At 28.0% G+C, this 14,316-nt stretch overlaps 1 protein-coding gene across 1 annotated transcript; it reads left to right on the top strand.

Annotated features, from left to right (window-relative positions):
- The first annotated feature begins 6,355 nt into the window (after positions 1-6,355).
- Positions 6,356-8,793, top strand: LOC131599971 (glucan endo-1,3-beta-glucosidase 14-like). The gene is made up of 3 exons (XM_058872207.1): positions 6,356-6,557; positions 6,669-7,702; positions 8,221-8,793. The coding sequence occupies exons 1-3, from the start codon at positions 6,497-6,499 to the stop codon at positions 8,293-8,295; spliced, it is 1,170 nt and encodes a 389-aa protein (XP_058728190.1). The 5' UTR covers positions 6,356-6,496; the 3' UTR covers positions 8,296-8,793.
- The last annotated feature ends 5,523 nt before the right edge of the window (positions 8,794-14,316 follow it).

Genomic DNA, 14,316 nt, shown 5'->3' with positions numbered 1-14,316 from the left:
ATATATATATATATATATATATATATATATATATATATATATATATATATATATATATATATATATATATCAATTTTTAAAATTGGTTTTTTTCCCATAATTTCTTATGTCAATATTTAAACATATTAAAATAAATTTTCTAAATTGGTTTTCATTTGGAGAATAGGTAAATTTTTATTCCACAAAAAAAGTTTAGTACAAGTCGATCCTACAGAATCCAGACAACAATAACATTTATGAAATCCCTAAAGATCCATAAACCGACCTAAGAAACAAACAAATATTCCATCCCTACTTAATGTTAAGGCTCTCTAAACAAACATACTCTTTAGTTGCCCGTTGTAAGCTACTACGAATAACCACAATATGTTTTATCTGGGTGACAATATCATGGATCCTAGGTGTGTTGTTGAAGATTCGATCATTTCTAGCTCTCCAAAGATAGTAGGTTGTCTTAGCAAAGGCCATTTAGAGGATTTGGCGTTTCCACCCTATCCTTTTGGTTTTCTGTATGAGCCAGTTCTTCTGCAACTGCCATTCTTGTCCTATTGAAGAAAATCACAATCCAGTCAACCTTAGGTTTCCTGTATGTTTTGCAACTCTGAACTTCTCTTTTTCAAAAGTTTCATCCCAGTCATGTTGTTGCATACCATTCTCTCCACTCTTCATAATTTGCTTGAGAATCTAAGAACAATCAACAAGTATATGTCAATGTTGAATGTTACCTCCTTTTACATAGTATGGATCCAACCATTTCACCCATAACTTATCCTTTTTTCCTTGAAAATTTCATAAAAGTTTGAGCATAGTGGCTTGGTTCCATTCTCTTAGAGAAGGAATGTTCAATCCACCCGCATTTTTAGGATCACAAACCTTATCCCAAGCAATAGGAGCTTTTCCGCTACTTTCATTTTTTCTACTCCATATGAACATCCTACAAATACTCTCAACTTGGTGGATGATTTTCTTAGGTGGGGGGAAGACATGCATCCAATATGCAGTTATAGAGAAGAGGATACTTTTAACTAATTGACTCATACCTGCAAAACTTAGGAGATATGAAGTCCAGTGATGGATTTTTGCTACAATTTTATCAATCAGAGGTTGGTATTGGGTAATACTGAGTTTTCTGCTCGATAGTGGGACACCCAAATACTTAAATGGCAGGGATCCTTCATCAAAACCAGTGATCCTCATAATTCTAGTTTTCTCCATGGTGCTAGTAGCCTAGTACCTCCAAAGTAAACTTTACATTTCTGAAGATTGACATATTCCTGAATTTGAGAAAGACATTAGGAATAGTTCAGATTGACTATGATTAGCGTATGTTTGATAACTTAGATTATGGAGGGTATGTTGAGATATTAGATATAATCTGCGTTGAGTAATCCAAGCCCAAACCCAATTAGGGTTTGTTAGTCTACTTAGGATACAAGTTATATATATATATATATATATATATATATATATATATATATATATATATATATATATATATATATATATATAGTTTGCAATTCAGTTTGTACAATACAATTCAATTCAATAATACAACCATCATTTTCCTTGTTCTCTCTATTATTTTCTTATTATTAAAAGTGTTTCACACACTAACAAAGACAACATAGAAAATATTTTTTAGAGCAAGAATAATCTCCATTTCTTGAAAGAAATAACATTTGTTGTTTTTTATGTATAAATTCAAATAACTAATATGAGTTTGTTTGGCAAAAATAACGGTTGACTGATAAGCTATCTGATAGTTTATAGCTTATAGTTGATGATTGATGATTGATAGCTTATAGTTTATGGCTGATAGTTGAGACTGATAACTGATAAGCTAATTGAAGTGTTTGATAAAATTAACGGTTCAAGTAACTTATAAATGTAAAATAACATAAAAGATATTTAATACATAACTATTTTATTTTAAATTAAAATAAATTATAAAAGATAAAAGTGGATTTTTATCAAATAATAAGGATAAAAAAGAAAAAAAATATGATAAGTTATAAGCTAAAACGCTATTTGAAATAACGTCTAAAAAATAAGCTATGAGCTAGCAAAATAAGCTATAAACTCGAGATGAAAAGTCCGTTACCAAAGAGATCTAAATTGTCATAGAAACTTATAAGTTATAAGTTATAAGCTATAAGCTCAAAATTGTGTCTTACCAGGCCTATATGTCGCATATTTTAAGAAGTAGATTATCCAAATCATATGTTGCATGCATCATTGTCTACAACCAAGAAACTTGAAATCAACAAATTTATCTATCCAAATTAAAAAATTTAATCAAATCATGTACATTTAGCATGAAGTATAATTATTTATTTTTATCTTAAAAATAAATTAAATTTTATTTTTGTATTTTAATTTATTCTAATTACCAAACCTATTAATTAGGTAATTTAAAATAAAATTCATCGTACTATTTTTAAAAGGAGAATACATAGATACAGTTCATTAGGTGTGGTTTGTACTATTTTTCAATAAAAAATAATAAGTATATAATTTCCTTTTAAACAAATTATAATTTTCTTCTATTTTCACTCCTTAGATAATATTGAAGTACATTTGTCATATTTTTATTTATAAATAGCATAAACCATACTTAAAAAATTATAATAATAAGTAAAGTTTCTACTTTTAAAAATGGTAATTGATTATACTTTATGAACATATAATCAATGAAACATATAATCTCGAATAATTCAATTATTTTCAAATCATTCTGATTTTCTTCATTCTACATAAGTGTTTCATCAGCTAGGTTGTTGTCAAACAATTATCTTTATGAATGATTTTGCTAGTAATTGAACTTTCCAAACTGGATGTATCCTTAGATTTGTAATCTTTGAGCATCTTGTTGATTGATGAATAATTAGCTAGATACAAACTAGAATAAATAATGCATGAATATTCTCATCTCCAATACTTTATTAGTGTCCATCATCATTCCATTGCCAATGTCGGTGATGATTATATGTTCATTCTTTTTCTTTGTTCATTCTATGCATTTTGATATACAATCCAACACTATATTTATATTGATATGATATACAATCCAACACTATATGTATATTGTGATTCTCAATCATTTGAGAGTTGCCAACAAAATGGCTGTTCTATAAACCGTCAAGAGAATATTGTGCAGAATCAAGACTAATTAAATAAAAAACCTCATATAGTGACTCATCAAATTTAGGTTTATTTAAAATTTTGCATCTTCTATTTAGAGAATAACTTGAACTTATGTCTTATAGCTATTAAGTCCATATGACAATTTAGATCTATTTAATAACGGTATTTTTATCATTAGCTTATAGCTTATTTTACTAATTTATAGTTTATTTTTCAGACGCTATTTCGAATAGCGTTTTACTTATAGCTTATGGCTTATCAATTTTTATTTTTTTTATCTTTATTATTTTAACATAAACTCATTTTTATTCTTTATAATTTATTTTAATTTAAAATTAAATAATTATGTATTAAATATTTTTCATGTCATTTTACATTTATAAGTTACCGTTAATTTTATCAAACACTTCAATTAGTTTATTAGTTATCAGTCTCAACCATCAGCCATAAGCTATAAGTCATCAGTAATCAGCAGTTATAAGCTATAAGCTATCAACTAGTTTATCAGTCAACCACTATTTTTATCAAATAGACCCTAAGTACTTGTATTTTAAGTTTGAACAATTTTTATTATAAGTTTATTTTTAAATAACATAATATTTATAAAACATGAAAAATTATCAAATAATTTTTTTTTAAAATTTAAAATAAATAATATATTATTAAAAATTGGACATATCATATCTTTTTAATAGAAAAATGTGAGAGATAATCAAAACATTGAATTTGAAACTGATAAATATTTTTGTAAATAAAGTAAAATAGAGGATGAAAATTATAATAAGATGTTATCATCTTATTTATTTAAATTTAAAAATAATCAACTAAACAAATTTATTAAATAATATACTAACACACCACTATATATGTATTACAAATAATATATTAACACACCACTATATATATATATATATATATATATATATATATATATATATATATATATATATATATATATATATATATATATATATATATATATATATATATATATATATATATTAAATAATATATTAACCCACTTTATAATGAAATAAAATTATTTTTAATTTTTATTATTTTTTATAGGATTAAATATATATTTGTGGTCTTTCAAAATATTTCATTTTTTTTTAGTTTTTGAAAATATTTTCTTTAAAGAATAGTCCGTATAAAATTCTTTATTCATATTTTTGGTCCTCTTCCAACTTAGCGACGGTTTTTAAACCTTAATGACATAATTATTGACGATTTTAGCGACGATTTATTATTTAACGACTGAATTAATAACAGTTTTAACGGTAGTTTTAGTATTGTAAACCAAAAGTGTAAATGAAAAATTTTAAAATAATTATTTTTTGAAAATAATATTTTAATAAATTAAAAATAAAATTTAAAAATTAGGTTAATGTTGAAATTGGAGATGTAAAATGTCTATAATATTTATTTGAGTTCTTATATAGAGTAGGGAGAGACAATATTAAATATTAAATATTTTATATATTATATTAATTAATTTTAATATGATTTTATATGTGTATTAAAATAATAAAATATTTTTTGGAGGACTAAAAAATTTATATTTTATCAAGATTAAAAATTAAAAGATAAATATTTTCGATGATTAAAAAAATGTAATCTAAAAAATTTAGTCTATGATTTTTTATATCCAAAAACAAGATGAAAGTAAAAAGTATATAGTGATTAATTAATATTCTGGCTTAAATAAAAATTTACAACCCACTCCTAATACTTTACACTTTATATTTATGCTAAGTATTCACCGATGCATAATAACGATACTTTAATAAAATTTTCACTTTATATTTAATTAATAATTTATTTTATCTTATTCATTCATACATATATTTACTTTAAAACATGTATAAGTCAGAGATGGTGCTTTTGTTGAAAAGATACATTTTACGTGGAAAAGTGATTGTTTATAAATTATCACCACCACGAACAAAAAAGAATCCATGAAGCATAAAATTAATAAAATTGATGATCAAATTTGTTGTTCATTATATATGGAAATTGTATCTCCAAGTCAAAAAGTTTGTGTTCCAGCATAGAGCTACAAATAAACAATAGCACCTTATCTAAACGGCGCCGTATGGTTAGTGCCCCCAAAAGATTGGCTTAGCTTAATAAATAATTTTACACTATTAGTAATTTTAATCAATGGTTGTCTCATGTGATTCTCTTGGAATTGAATAGTCTCTGGGGATAGGGATGTCAAAGTCTCATTTTAAGTCTGTCAAAAGAAGAGCATGACGGTCAAAATGAGCATAAAAATTTAATCCACCCCGTTAAGGTGTCGGCTTTCCGTCTTTTTTTAATAGATTAATAATTTTTTTATTTTTAAATTAAATTTTTTATTTATTTTTTAAATTAATTTTTATAAATTAATTTTTAATAAATATTAAATATATTTACAAATAAATGTATAAAATAAAACCATCAAATATTGAAATTAGTATAATTAACTTAAAAAAAGGACTAATTTAACGAATAGGACGGACTTTGGCGGACGACAAATTTTGACGGACAACGAACTTTAGTAGAACAGATTTTAATGGACGGCGGATTCAAATTCTCAATCTAACTCGCTACTTTTTAGCGTGTGCGCGACCGGCCCAATGTATCATGGCGGTTTTATCATCCCTAATAGTCTCAATTGTTATGTACAAAGAATATTTAATTTATATTTAAAAAAAATGTAAATTATATATCAGATTATGATTGATGCGGAGAGCCGGAGAGGTGTAAAGATGTGTGAGTGTTGAAAACCTTAAATTAATTAGTTTGATTTCTAACTAAGAAGTTTAAATTTTCTATTAACCAGATTTTTTGAGGAAGATAAGATATTATAATCAAGATATAATTCTCACGTATAATATGATTAAGAAAACATTTTGGAAAGAAAAAAGAGAGAATGTAATAAGGAATCTCCAATGATTAAGGTGGACTAAAATTTAATCTTACCTCAAATCATGGGATCCTAAAATCAATAACTTGCCTCAAAGGTTGTAATATTTAACCAAAAAAAATAGCATGATTTTCCATTGCTTTTCTTCAAAGAAATTTACTAATTAAAGGGAATTAATAATATCAAAAAGATAATTGGAAGTTGACGTGGGTTGGAAAGAGACAACCTAGTTGAAAAGAATCCACTTATGTTTTATATATAAATATAACCTTAAAGGAACCAAACACAAATCCTCTTGTTTCATTTATCTCTGCCTCCAAAAATATTAATTCAAACAAGAAAAGAAAGGAATTATAATCTTCACAACAATACCTCTATCTCTATATCTATATATTCCCCTACCATTAAGAATCCTAGAATCTTTTCTTTTCCTTCCTCAACATGAAAACAACTTTCATCTTAACAACGTTGTTTGTTTTTCTCGCATGTTCTCTCTCACCAGGTATTATCATCAAGTTCATGTTTTTTATTTAATCTTTTTCTTCTAAAATTTTCTCAATGTTTAATTAGTACTAACTATTTCATTGATTCATATGAAATTGAAATTGTGTAGATGTTGGATATAGCTTTGGAATCAACTATGGTCAAGTTGCTAACAATTTGCCACAACCTGAAAAAGTTCTTGTACTATTGAGTACCTTAAACCTCACGAAAACAAGAATCTACGACACAAATCCTCAAATTCTTACTACATTTTCAAAATCAAATATTGAGATAATTGTGACGGTTGAAAATGAAATACTTAACCAACTAGATGATCCACAACAAGCACTTCAATGGGTTAATAGCCGCGTGATACCTTTCTTGCCAAACACGAAAATCACCGGGATTCAAGTAGGCAACGAGGTTTTCACCGATGACGATACAACTCTTCTTCAACATCTTGTTCCGGCCGTGATTAATATCTACAATGCGTTAGCTCGATTAGGTTACTCGAACATTTGGGTCTCGACGCCTAGTTCGTTGGCCGTGTTGGAAACTTCTTACCCGCCTTCGGCCGGGAGTTTTAAAGGCGAGATTTCGAGTATGATGTATCAATTTTTGAATTTTTTGGCCACGACGAAAGCGCCTTTTTGGATCAATGCTTACCCTTACTTTGCTTACAAAGATGATCCAAATTCAATACCTTTGGATTATGTTTTGTTTAACCCTAATGCAGGAATGGTTGATCCTAACACAAATCTACATTATGATAACATGCTTTATGCTATGGCTGATGCTGTTTCATTCTCCATTGCTAAAATGGGGTTTAAAGGGATTGAAGTTAGGGTATCGGAGACGGGTTGGCCTTCGAAAGGTGACGCGAATGAGGTCGGTGCTTCGCCAGTGAATGCGGCGACTTATAATAGGAATTTGTTGAAGAGACAAATGGCGAATCAAGGGACACCTTTGAATCCTAGGATGAGGTTGGAGGTTTATTTGTTTGCATTGTTTAATGAAGATTTGAAACCTGGTCCAACTTCGGAGAGAAACTATGGTCTTTTTAGACCGGATGAATCTGTGACTTATAATGTTGGGTTTTCTACTCTTGCAACACCAAAAACATCAGCTTCCATCTCTCTTGCTTCCTCTGCCACCAAAATTAAGGTAAAACCATAATCTTCACACACAAACATGTATGCATGCTACTGTTGTCGGGAAGTCTAGCATTTACATCAGACTCCCCAACAAATATTATGTATGCATGCTACTATTGTCGGGAAGTCTAGCATTTACGTTAGACTCCCCAACAAATGTAGCAACATGCGTTATGTATTTACACGTATCACGTAAATATATCAAGATTTTGACAAAATATTTTGAACGATACATATTTAGTTTATTGAATTATGAACTATAAATTATGATTTTATTATTATAAACATATGAATCATAAAATATAACAATTTTTTAGTTAATAACTCATGATTATGCAAGGGAACATGCATGCATGTACACACAGTTTTCATATCTTTATGTAACACTATTTAAAGTATAAGATCCATAAATCATAATGGGCCCCATCCATTATTGAAATATGGATGTAAATGTTTTTAAATATTATATTTTAATTTTTTTTAATAGAAATATTGATTAAGTAATTAATTCAATTTTATGTGAAACAGGTAGCACCAAAGGGATACAAAAACTTGGTGTATTGGATGTTCATATATGTCTTGATTTCAATTCTTTATGTGTGAAGAACCTTCTCCTTCATTGTGGGATTAATGTCTATACACTAAGTACTACAAATTGGGATATTACTTCTTTCAAGTTTCAAAGTGGCCAAAAAAAGAGACCTAATTGAAGCAAAGGCACTTTGATAATCTCAACTATGAAGATTATTTAAAGTTACCCTATTTTGCACAAAAATAGGGCCAACACACTTTCCAAACAATTGGGCATACAAAGAAAGGAATTGAATTTGAAGAATGGAAGATTATTGAATGTCTTTATCAAGTGGCTATAGGCACTTGCCCTACCATTATGTCACATTCTAAGTATTAGCATGTGGAAGTGACACAAAACTTAACTTATTTAGGTAGATAGGGGACAAAAGCCACCTCATTCTATTCTTTCAATGCAAGATGTTGCAAAAGCTTAAACTTTAGTTTTATTTTAATTGTCTTAATTATCAATTAGTATGTATATATAGTTGTATATTATTGATTATGTGAATTTAATCTCACTTTTGTTTCTATTTTACATCTTGGTTATGTTTTTATATTAAAAAAACTAGTTATACAAACCACTGGACAGACTAATTTAAGAGAATTAATTTTACTGTCCGTTAAGAGAGATATTTAAAGTTAGAATAAGTTATCTGACACAGATTATTAATACTTAGTATAATTTAAACTAGAAAATTTTTAGAGAAATATATTCTGGAGTTTTAAACTTTCACGAACAAGTCAACCTCATATTTAATTAACGATTACGTTAATTTTCAAGATTTAAATTCTGAATTTTTTAAAACTCCTTCAATGTTTTTAGGTCTAAAAATGTGCTTTTTATGCTATACTCTTAAAATAACTAATGAAAGATAGTAATATTAGAATTGAAAATTGTAATAACATACATGCTACAGTAATTAGCAATTTTTACTTTTGATGAGTTTAGACATAAAGTTTGACATAAGGAAAGGCAAAAGACTTCCTAATTTTTAATCTCATTGGTGTAAAGAAAAAAAAGTTGTTACTATTTGAGGACCAGCCTTATCTGCCATGTGCATCATAAAGTGTTGAGACTAGTCATCTCTCTCTGCATTTGCCTTACACAATATACATCACCCACCTTATTGGTTTTTCAGAAATGCTCTCCATTTTTTGAAGGTGGAATCCACGACTGTTACTATTATAATATATCCAAGGTTAATCTTTAAGCTACATTTTAATAAACACCTTATAAAGTACACTTTACTAAGACTCTCATATCAACCATTTTTTTCAGAGAGAACAAATTTTAAATTTTAATGAAGACTTGTTTGAATAAAATGTATTAATTATTTAAATAAAACTAAAGGTGGTAAAATAGACACGCGAGCATGATCTATGATATGTTTTGCCGATATTATTTTTTAAATAAAATTAAACTTTAAATCTGTATTCTCTAATATGTTTTATTTTGTTTTATTTTTAATTATTATTTTTGCGGGCGCGGCATAATTTTTTTTTTATAAATTTAATCTTTGAGAATGCAAGCTTCACCGCATTCAATCAACTATGTTTGTCCTACCTCATTTTTATTTTTACGATTTTTACAAAACGATTTTAAATGGACTCTGGTTACCACCTTAATTAAATCTAATTGCTTTATATTAAAAATAAAAAATATAATATATAGAGAAAACTTTTTGGTTGAAACTTCAATTATCTCATTGGACAATGGGTGTGGTCTTGCTTTATATTCCTTTTGCTAAATAACCATTAGAAGAGGGTCATTTCAATCCCTTTTTCAAAGTTTCCTTTATCATCAATGGTTTAATCATCTAATTTTTCTCTTATCTTTTGTTAATTTTCTATTTCCCTTCTATGCTAAAGAGGGGACAAGCAAACCTCAGCAACATCAAAAAGTGATGTTGATTGGTCTGTTTCTTTGACATCATCTAACGTGGGCACATGAACCCCTCAAATTCTAAAGCCGACCTTCAAAATATATATATAATTTCTTTATTTTCTTTAGACTCGTAAAATAAAAATCATAAACAAATCAAATCTAGAATATTTGTGTTAAAAGCCTTTTGATTTGAAAAGTGTTCCTGCAGACAAGTGATCTGGCACTATTTTGTCTTTTTCGTTTTGATTAAAGTGTAATAGGACGTATCTCAAATATCGGTCCCATATCATATAATCTTTCCATGTGATGTTGCTTATCTCTAATAAAACCCTAAAATACATATAATCTTTCTATTCTCATTTCTTAATAATAAGCAATTAAATAGTCCTTTTTACAAATTTAGATTATATAATCAATCACAATTTTGGTATATATTGGTAATCATTTGATTAAATAAAATATTTACATTTTAAAAACTTAAAATATATTCTAAATATATGAATGGTCAGATATTAAAACAATTATCGTGCAATAGTTAGAAATGTAGGATAAAGTAGCGTCCAATATTCAAAATTTATCAAGATTAAAGGGTGGTTAAATAAAATTTTATAAAATATTTATCACAATTAAATTATGATTAAAATAATTTGTATTTATTTTAAGGATAGTAGTTATTTTGCTTCGTGTTATATGAGCGAGATTTGAAAAACGTCCTTGTAAAAAAATGTTTGGATTCAACCCTAACATATAAAGATTTTCTTTTTTGTTCCCTCAAAAAATTCAATCATCATAATTGTTGACATGACAATTTTTTTTTAATTTTTTATTAAAAATATTTTTAATGACGTGGTAAACTTTGGTGGTATTTTTATTATTTTTTATTTATTTTAATTTTATGTGACATTTTTTATTATTATTTTATTATTTGATTCTTAAAAAGGTTAAATAAAAAAGCTAAAACTTCTCACTCATGACCTGCTGATTGCAAGATGCTACACCCACTAAGTTGTTGTTTGCTTTTGTTGTTTGAATTCTAGCATCAAATATATATATATATATTATAATTTTTGAAAACGTTATTTCCATGCGCAGCCGCACTTATCAGCACCCTACACTTACTAGGGGTGGGAATAGGCTGGACCGAGCTAGGCTTTGCCAAGCCTGAGCCTGACCTGCTATAATATTCAAAGCCTAAGTCTGGCCTATAGCCTATCATAGGCTTATTTTTTTGGCCTGGGCCTGGCCTTTTTGAAGGCCTGATTGGCCTATTAGCCTACTTAAAAGCCTATTTCATTTGAACATTTGTAAGTAAGTCATTCAACTCGTTTTTATATAGACTAACAAATTAAAAGATCAATGAGATTAAATGTTTGTTTGCATTAGTTTATTTGACTTTACCTAGTAGCATCAATTTTGTGATATTATTTGTTTGAGAGAACTTATCGAAACAACTTATGACATTGTTCATAAGATTCTTTTCATCTTATTTTCATAATTTCTTCAAGATAACTAAAATTTATTTTTATATTTTTAATTCAAAGTAAAAAATATAGTATAATAATAATAAAATTATTCATATGTATTTAAATAAGCCGGCCTCTTAGGCTTAAAAGGCTTTTTATGTGGCCTGTGGCCTTGCCTTTTTAGCTAAATAGGCTTATAAAAAAGCCTAGGCCTTTTCTATTTATCTAAAAAGCCTGGCCTGAACTAGGTCTATGTAGGCTGGGCCGTAGGCCCCTGTTAGTCGGCCTAGCCTATTCTCACCCCTAACACTTACCACTAATTTGAAATCATATTTCATAAATTTGTTATTTACTAATATATTTTAATATGTTTACTAATTAAAATGTTATTTTTATGTGTTTATTATTATTTCATATTATTAATATATTTACTAAATATTTATTACATAATTTCTGAAAACATATTTATTTAATAAGTATTTATTATATAAATATGTATTTCACATTAATAAATATTTATTATATAAATGTATTAATAAATATCAAATTTGTAATATTTATAAATATTTTTTTAATTACATCATATTATATAAATGTTTTCAATTATACTTTCATTTTAATTATATATTTTAATATTTATTTTAAATTAAAACATTAATCAATATATAATAAACAATTTTTTCAAACCTCGCCCCATATGATAGGGGATAGTTATGATCCCTTCGATTAAGCTACCCATAATCTTCAAAAACTTGTTAAAAAGTAAATCTTCATTCTAATTTTTTCATTGGGTTTTAAGTTAATAAAGTAATTCAATAATAGCTCAATTATAATGAACAATGTGATGAATTATTTTGGCTATTTTGTATGTTCATGATATGCTTTCTCTATTATTTGTCACTGTTGAGATGTTGAAAACATAGCACTAGATTAATCAATAACACGGTAGAAATTTATAACATGACACTGCTTAAATTTTAGGGAGCAATGGTAATGAATTTTGTCACAATCATTTGGAAACTTGAATCGTTTAGTAGCTTTCAAACTTTGATTCCAAGATAATGGTGATGTGAAATGGAAACCTTTTCAATTCACTTCCTTATCGAAAATGTGCAAACATGTTTTCAGCATCTCGTATACTTTAACTTTTGTATTTGACTATTGCTTCGAATATTTCTACAGATTGAAAAATTGAAGTATATGAGAATGAATCAACATTAGTTTTAATTCATTTACATCATGAAAATGATTAGTAACAATCAACATATCATCTACGTAAAATAACAAGAAAATAAAATAACCATCATCAAAGTTCTTAACATAAACACAACACTCATACTCGTGTCTACTATAATCAATCTGAAGTATGTATGAATCAAAGTGTTTGTAGCACTGGCTTGGAGACTGATTTAAACCATATAAATATCTTTTCGACTTACATACTGTTAGCTGAAGATTTCGTTTTGCAAATATATGGTTCTTCGAAGAATAAAAATTCGAAGAAGAGATGGTTACTGATGACCATCGTTTGAAGATAAGAAAATGGCTCCTGATGGCCATGCTTCGAGAGTGAAGATTTCTAAGTCACAGCGGAGATGATGAACACTGAAGCTCATAGGGGCGCATGTCTTCGAAGACTTAGGCAAATTTCATGAAATATGTTAAAGTATTACTAATTAGCGTGTTTTCGTAGTGTTTTAATGTTAAATACACTGCCACGCGTCGAAGAAGGACTTAGGCGGGAAGATTTGAAATTCGAAGACGGTTTCGTAATTGTCTAACAACAGATGGCATCCCTGGAGTTCTTATGAGAAACGTGGCATTAGATTAGCGTAGGGCCGTTAAGGTCGAAATTAGTATAAATAGGAGTCTTAATGTTAGGATTCTGTGTGTTCATTTTGTACAAATCACTCACATATTACTCAAGTATCAAGTGTTAAAGAGAAAGAGTTCGCTGAGAAATGTACGTATGACACCACCATTTTAATACATGTGTATTCCTTTTTCGTTTTCAGATATCTTTTCAGTATTATTGCATTTCATTTACTTCTTGCCATTTACATTCTTGTACTGTTATTTTCATGTCATTTACTTTTGAAGTATTTAATATTTCTGCAATTTTAGATTCTTTGCACTTTAAACAGTTTCCGTTTCATGTCTTATTTTTACTTACCCTTTTGTTGAAGTTATACTTGCATATAACAAAGTCACTATCAAGTTTACTTGTTTTATTCGAAGAAACTCTTATTGACAAAGATAAATCATAAATATGGTTCGAACGACCATTAATAACAATCTTTTTGACTATGTGTCCTAGGATCAATCTAGTCGATCCTGCGAGTAACCAAATCATATTTACTTATAGTTTGGAGGACTAACGGTTGTTTACCGGAAATCACCGTAAACAAATTGGCACACCCGGTGGGACAGTGTCAACCAGATTGTTTTTAATCAATTGTTTTATTTTTGTCTAGAAAATATCAAGACCTTGTATGAACCTTAGGAACGGTAAGTTAACGAACAGTGCACAACCGATTCCCAAACGAAGGTACAACAAGAAAATGGTCGTCACGACCAGTGCAGGGGGAGATCAAGATCCCCCACAAGGTTCAGGATCAGGCGCACCAAATTCGACTTCCACTCAAGGAGCACGGGATATACCAGGTCCAAATGGGTCAAGACCTGCAGATAATTCCCAGGCCA

This window comes from Vicia villosa, linkage group LG4, assembly GCF_029867415.1.
Source record: "Vicia villosa cultivar HV-30 ecotype Madison, WI linkage group LG4, Vvil1.0, whole genome shotgun sequence".
Lineage (NCBI taxonomy): Eukaryota > Viridiplantae > Streptophyta > Magnoliopsida > Fabales > Fabaceae > Vicia > Vicia villosa.
The sequence above is the reverse complement of the archived record's forward strand: the minus strand, read 5'-3'. Positions and strand labels throughout refer to the sequence as shown.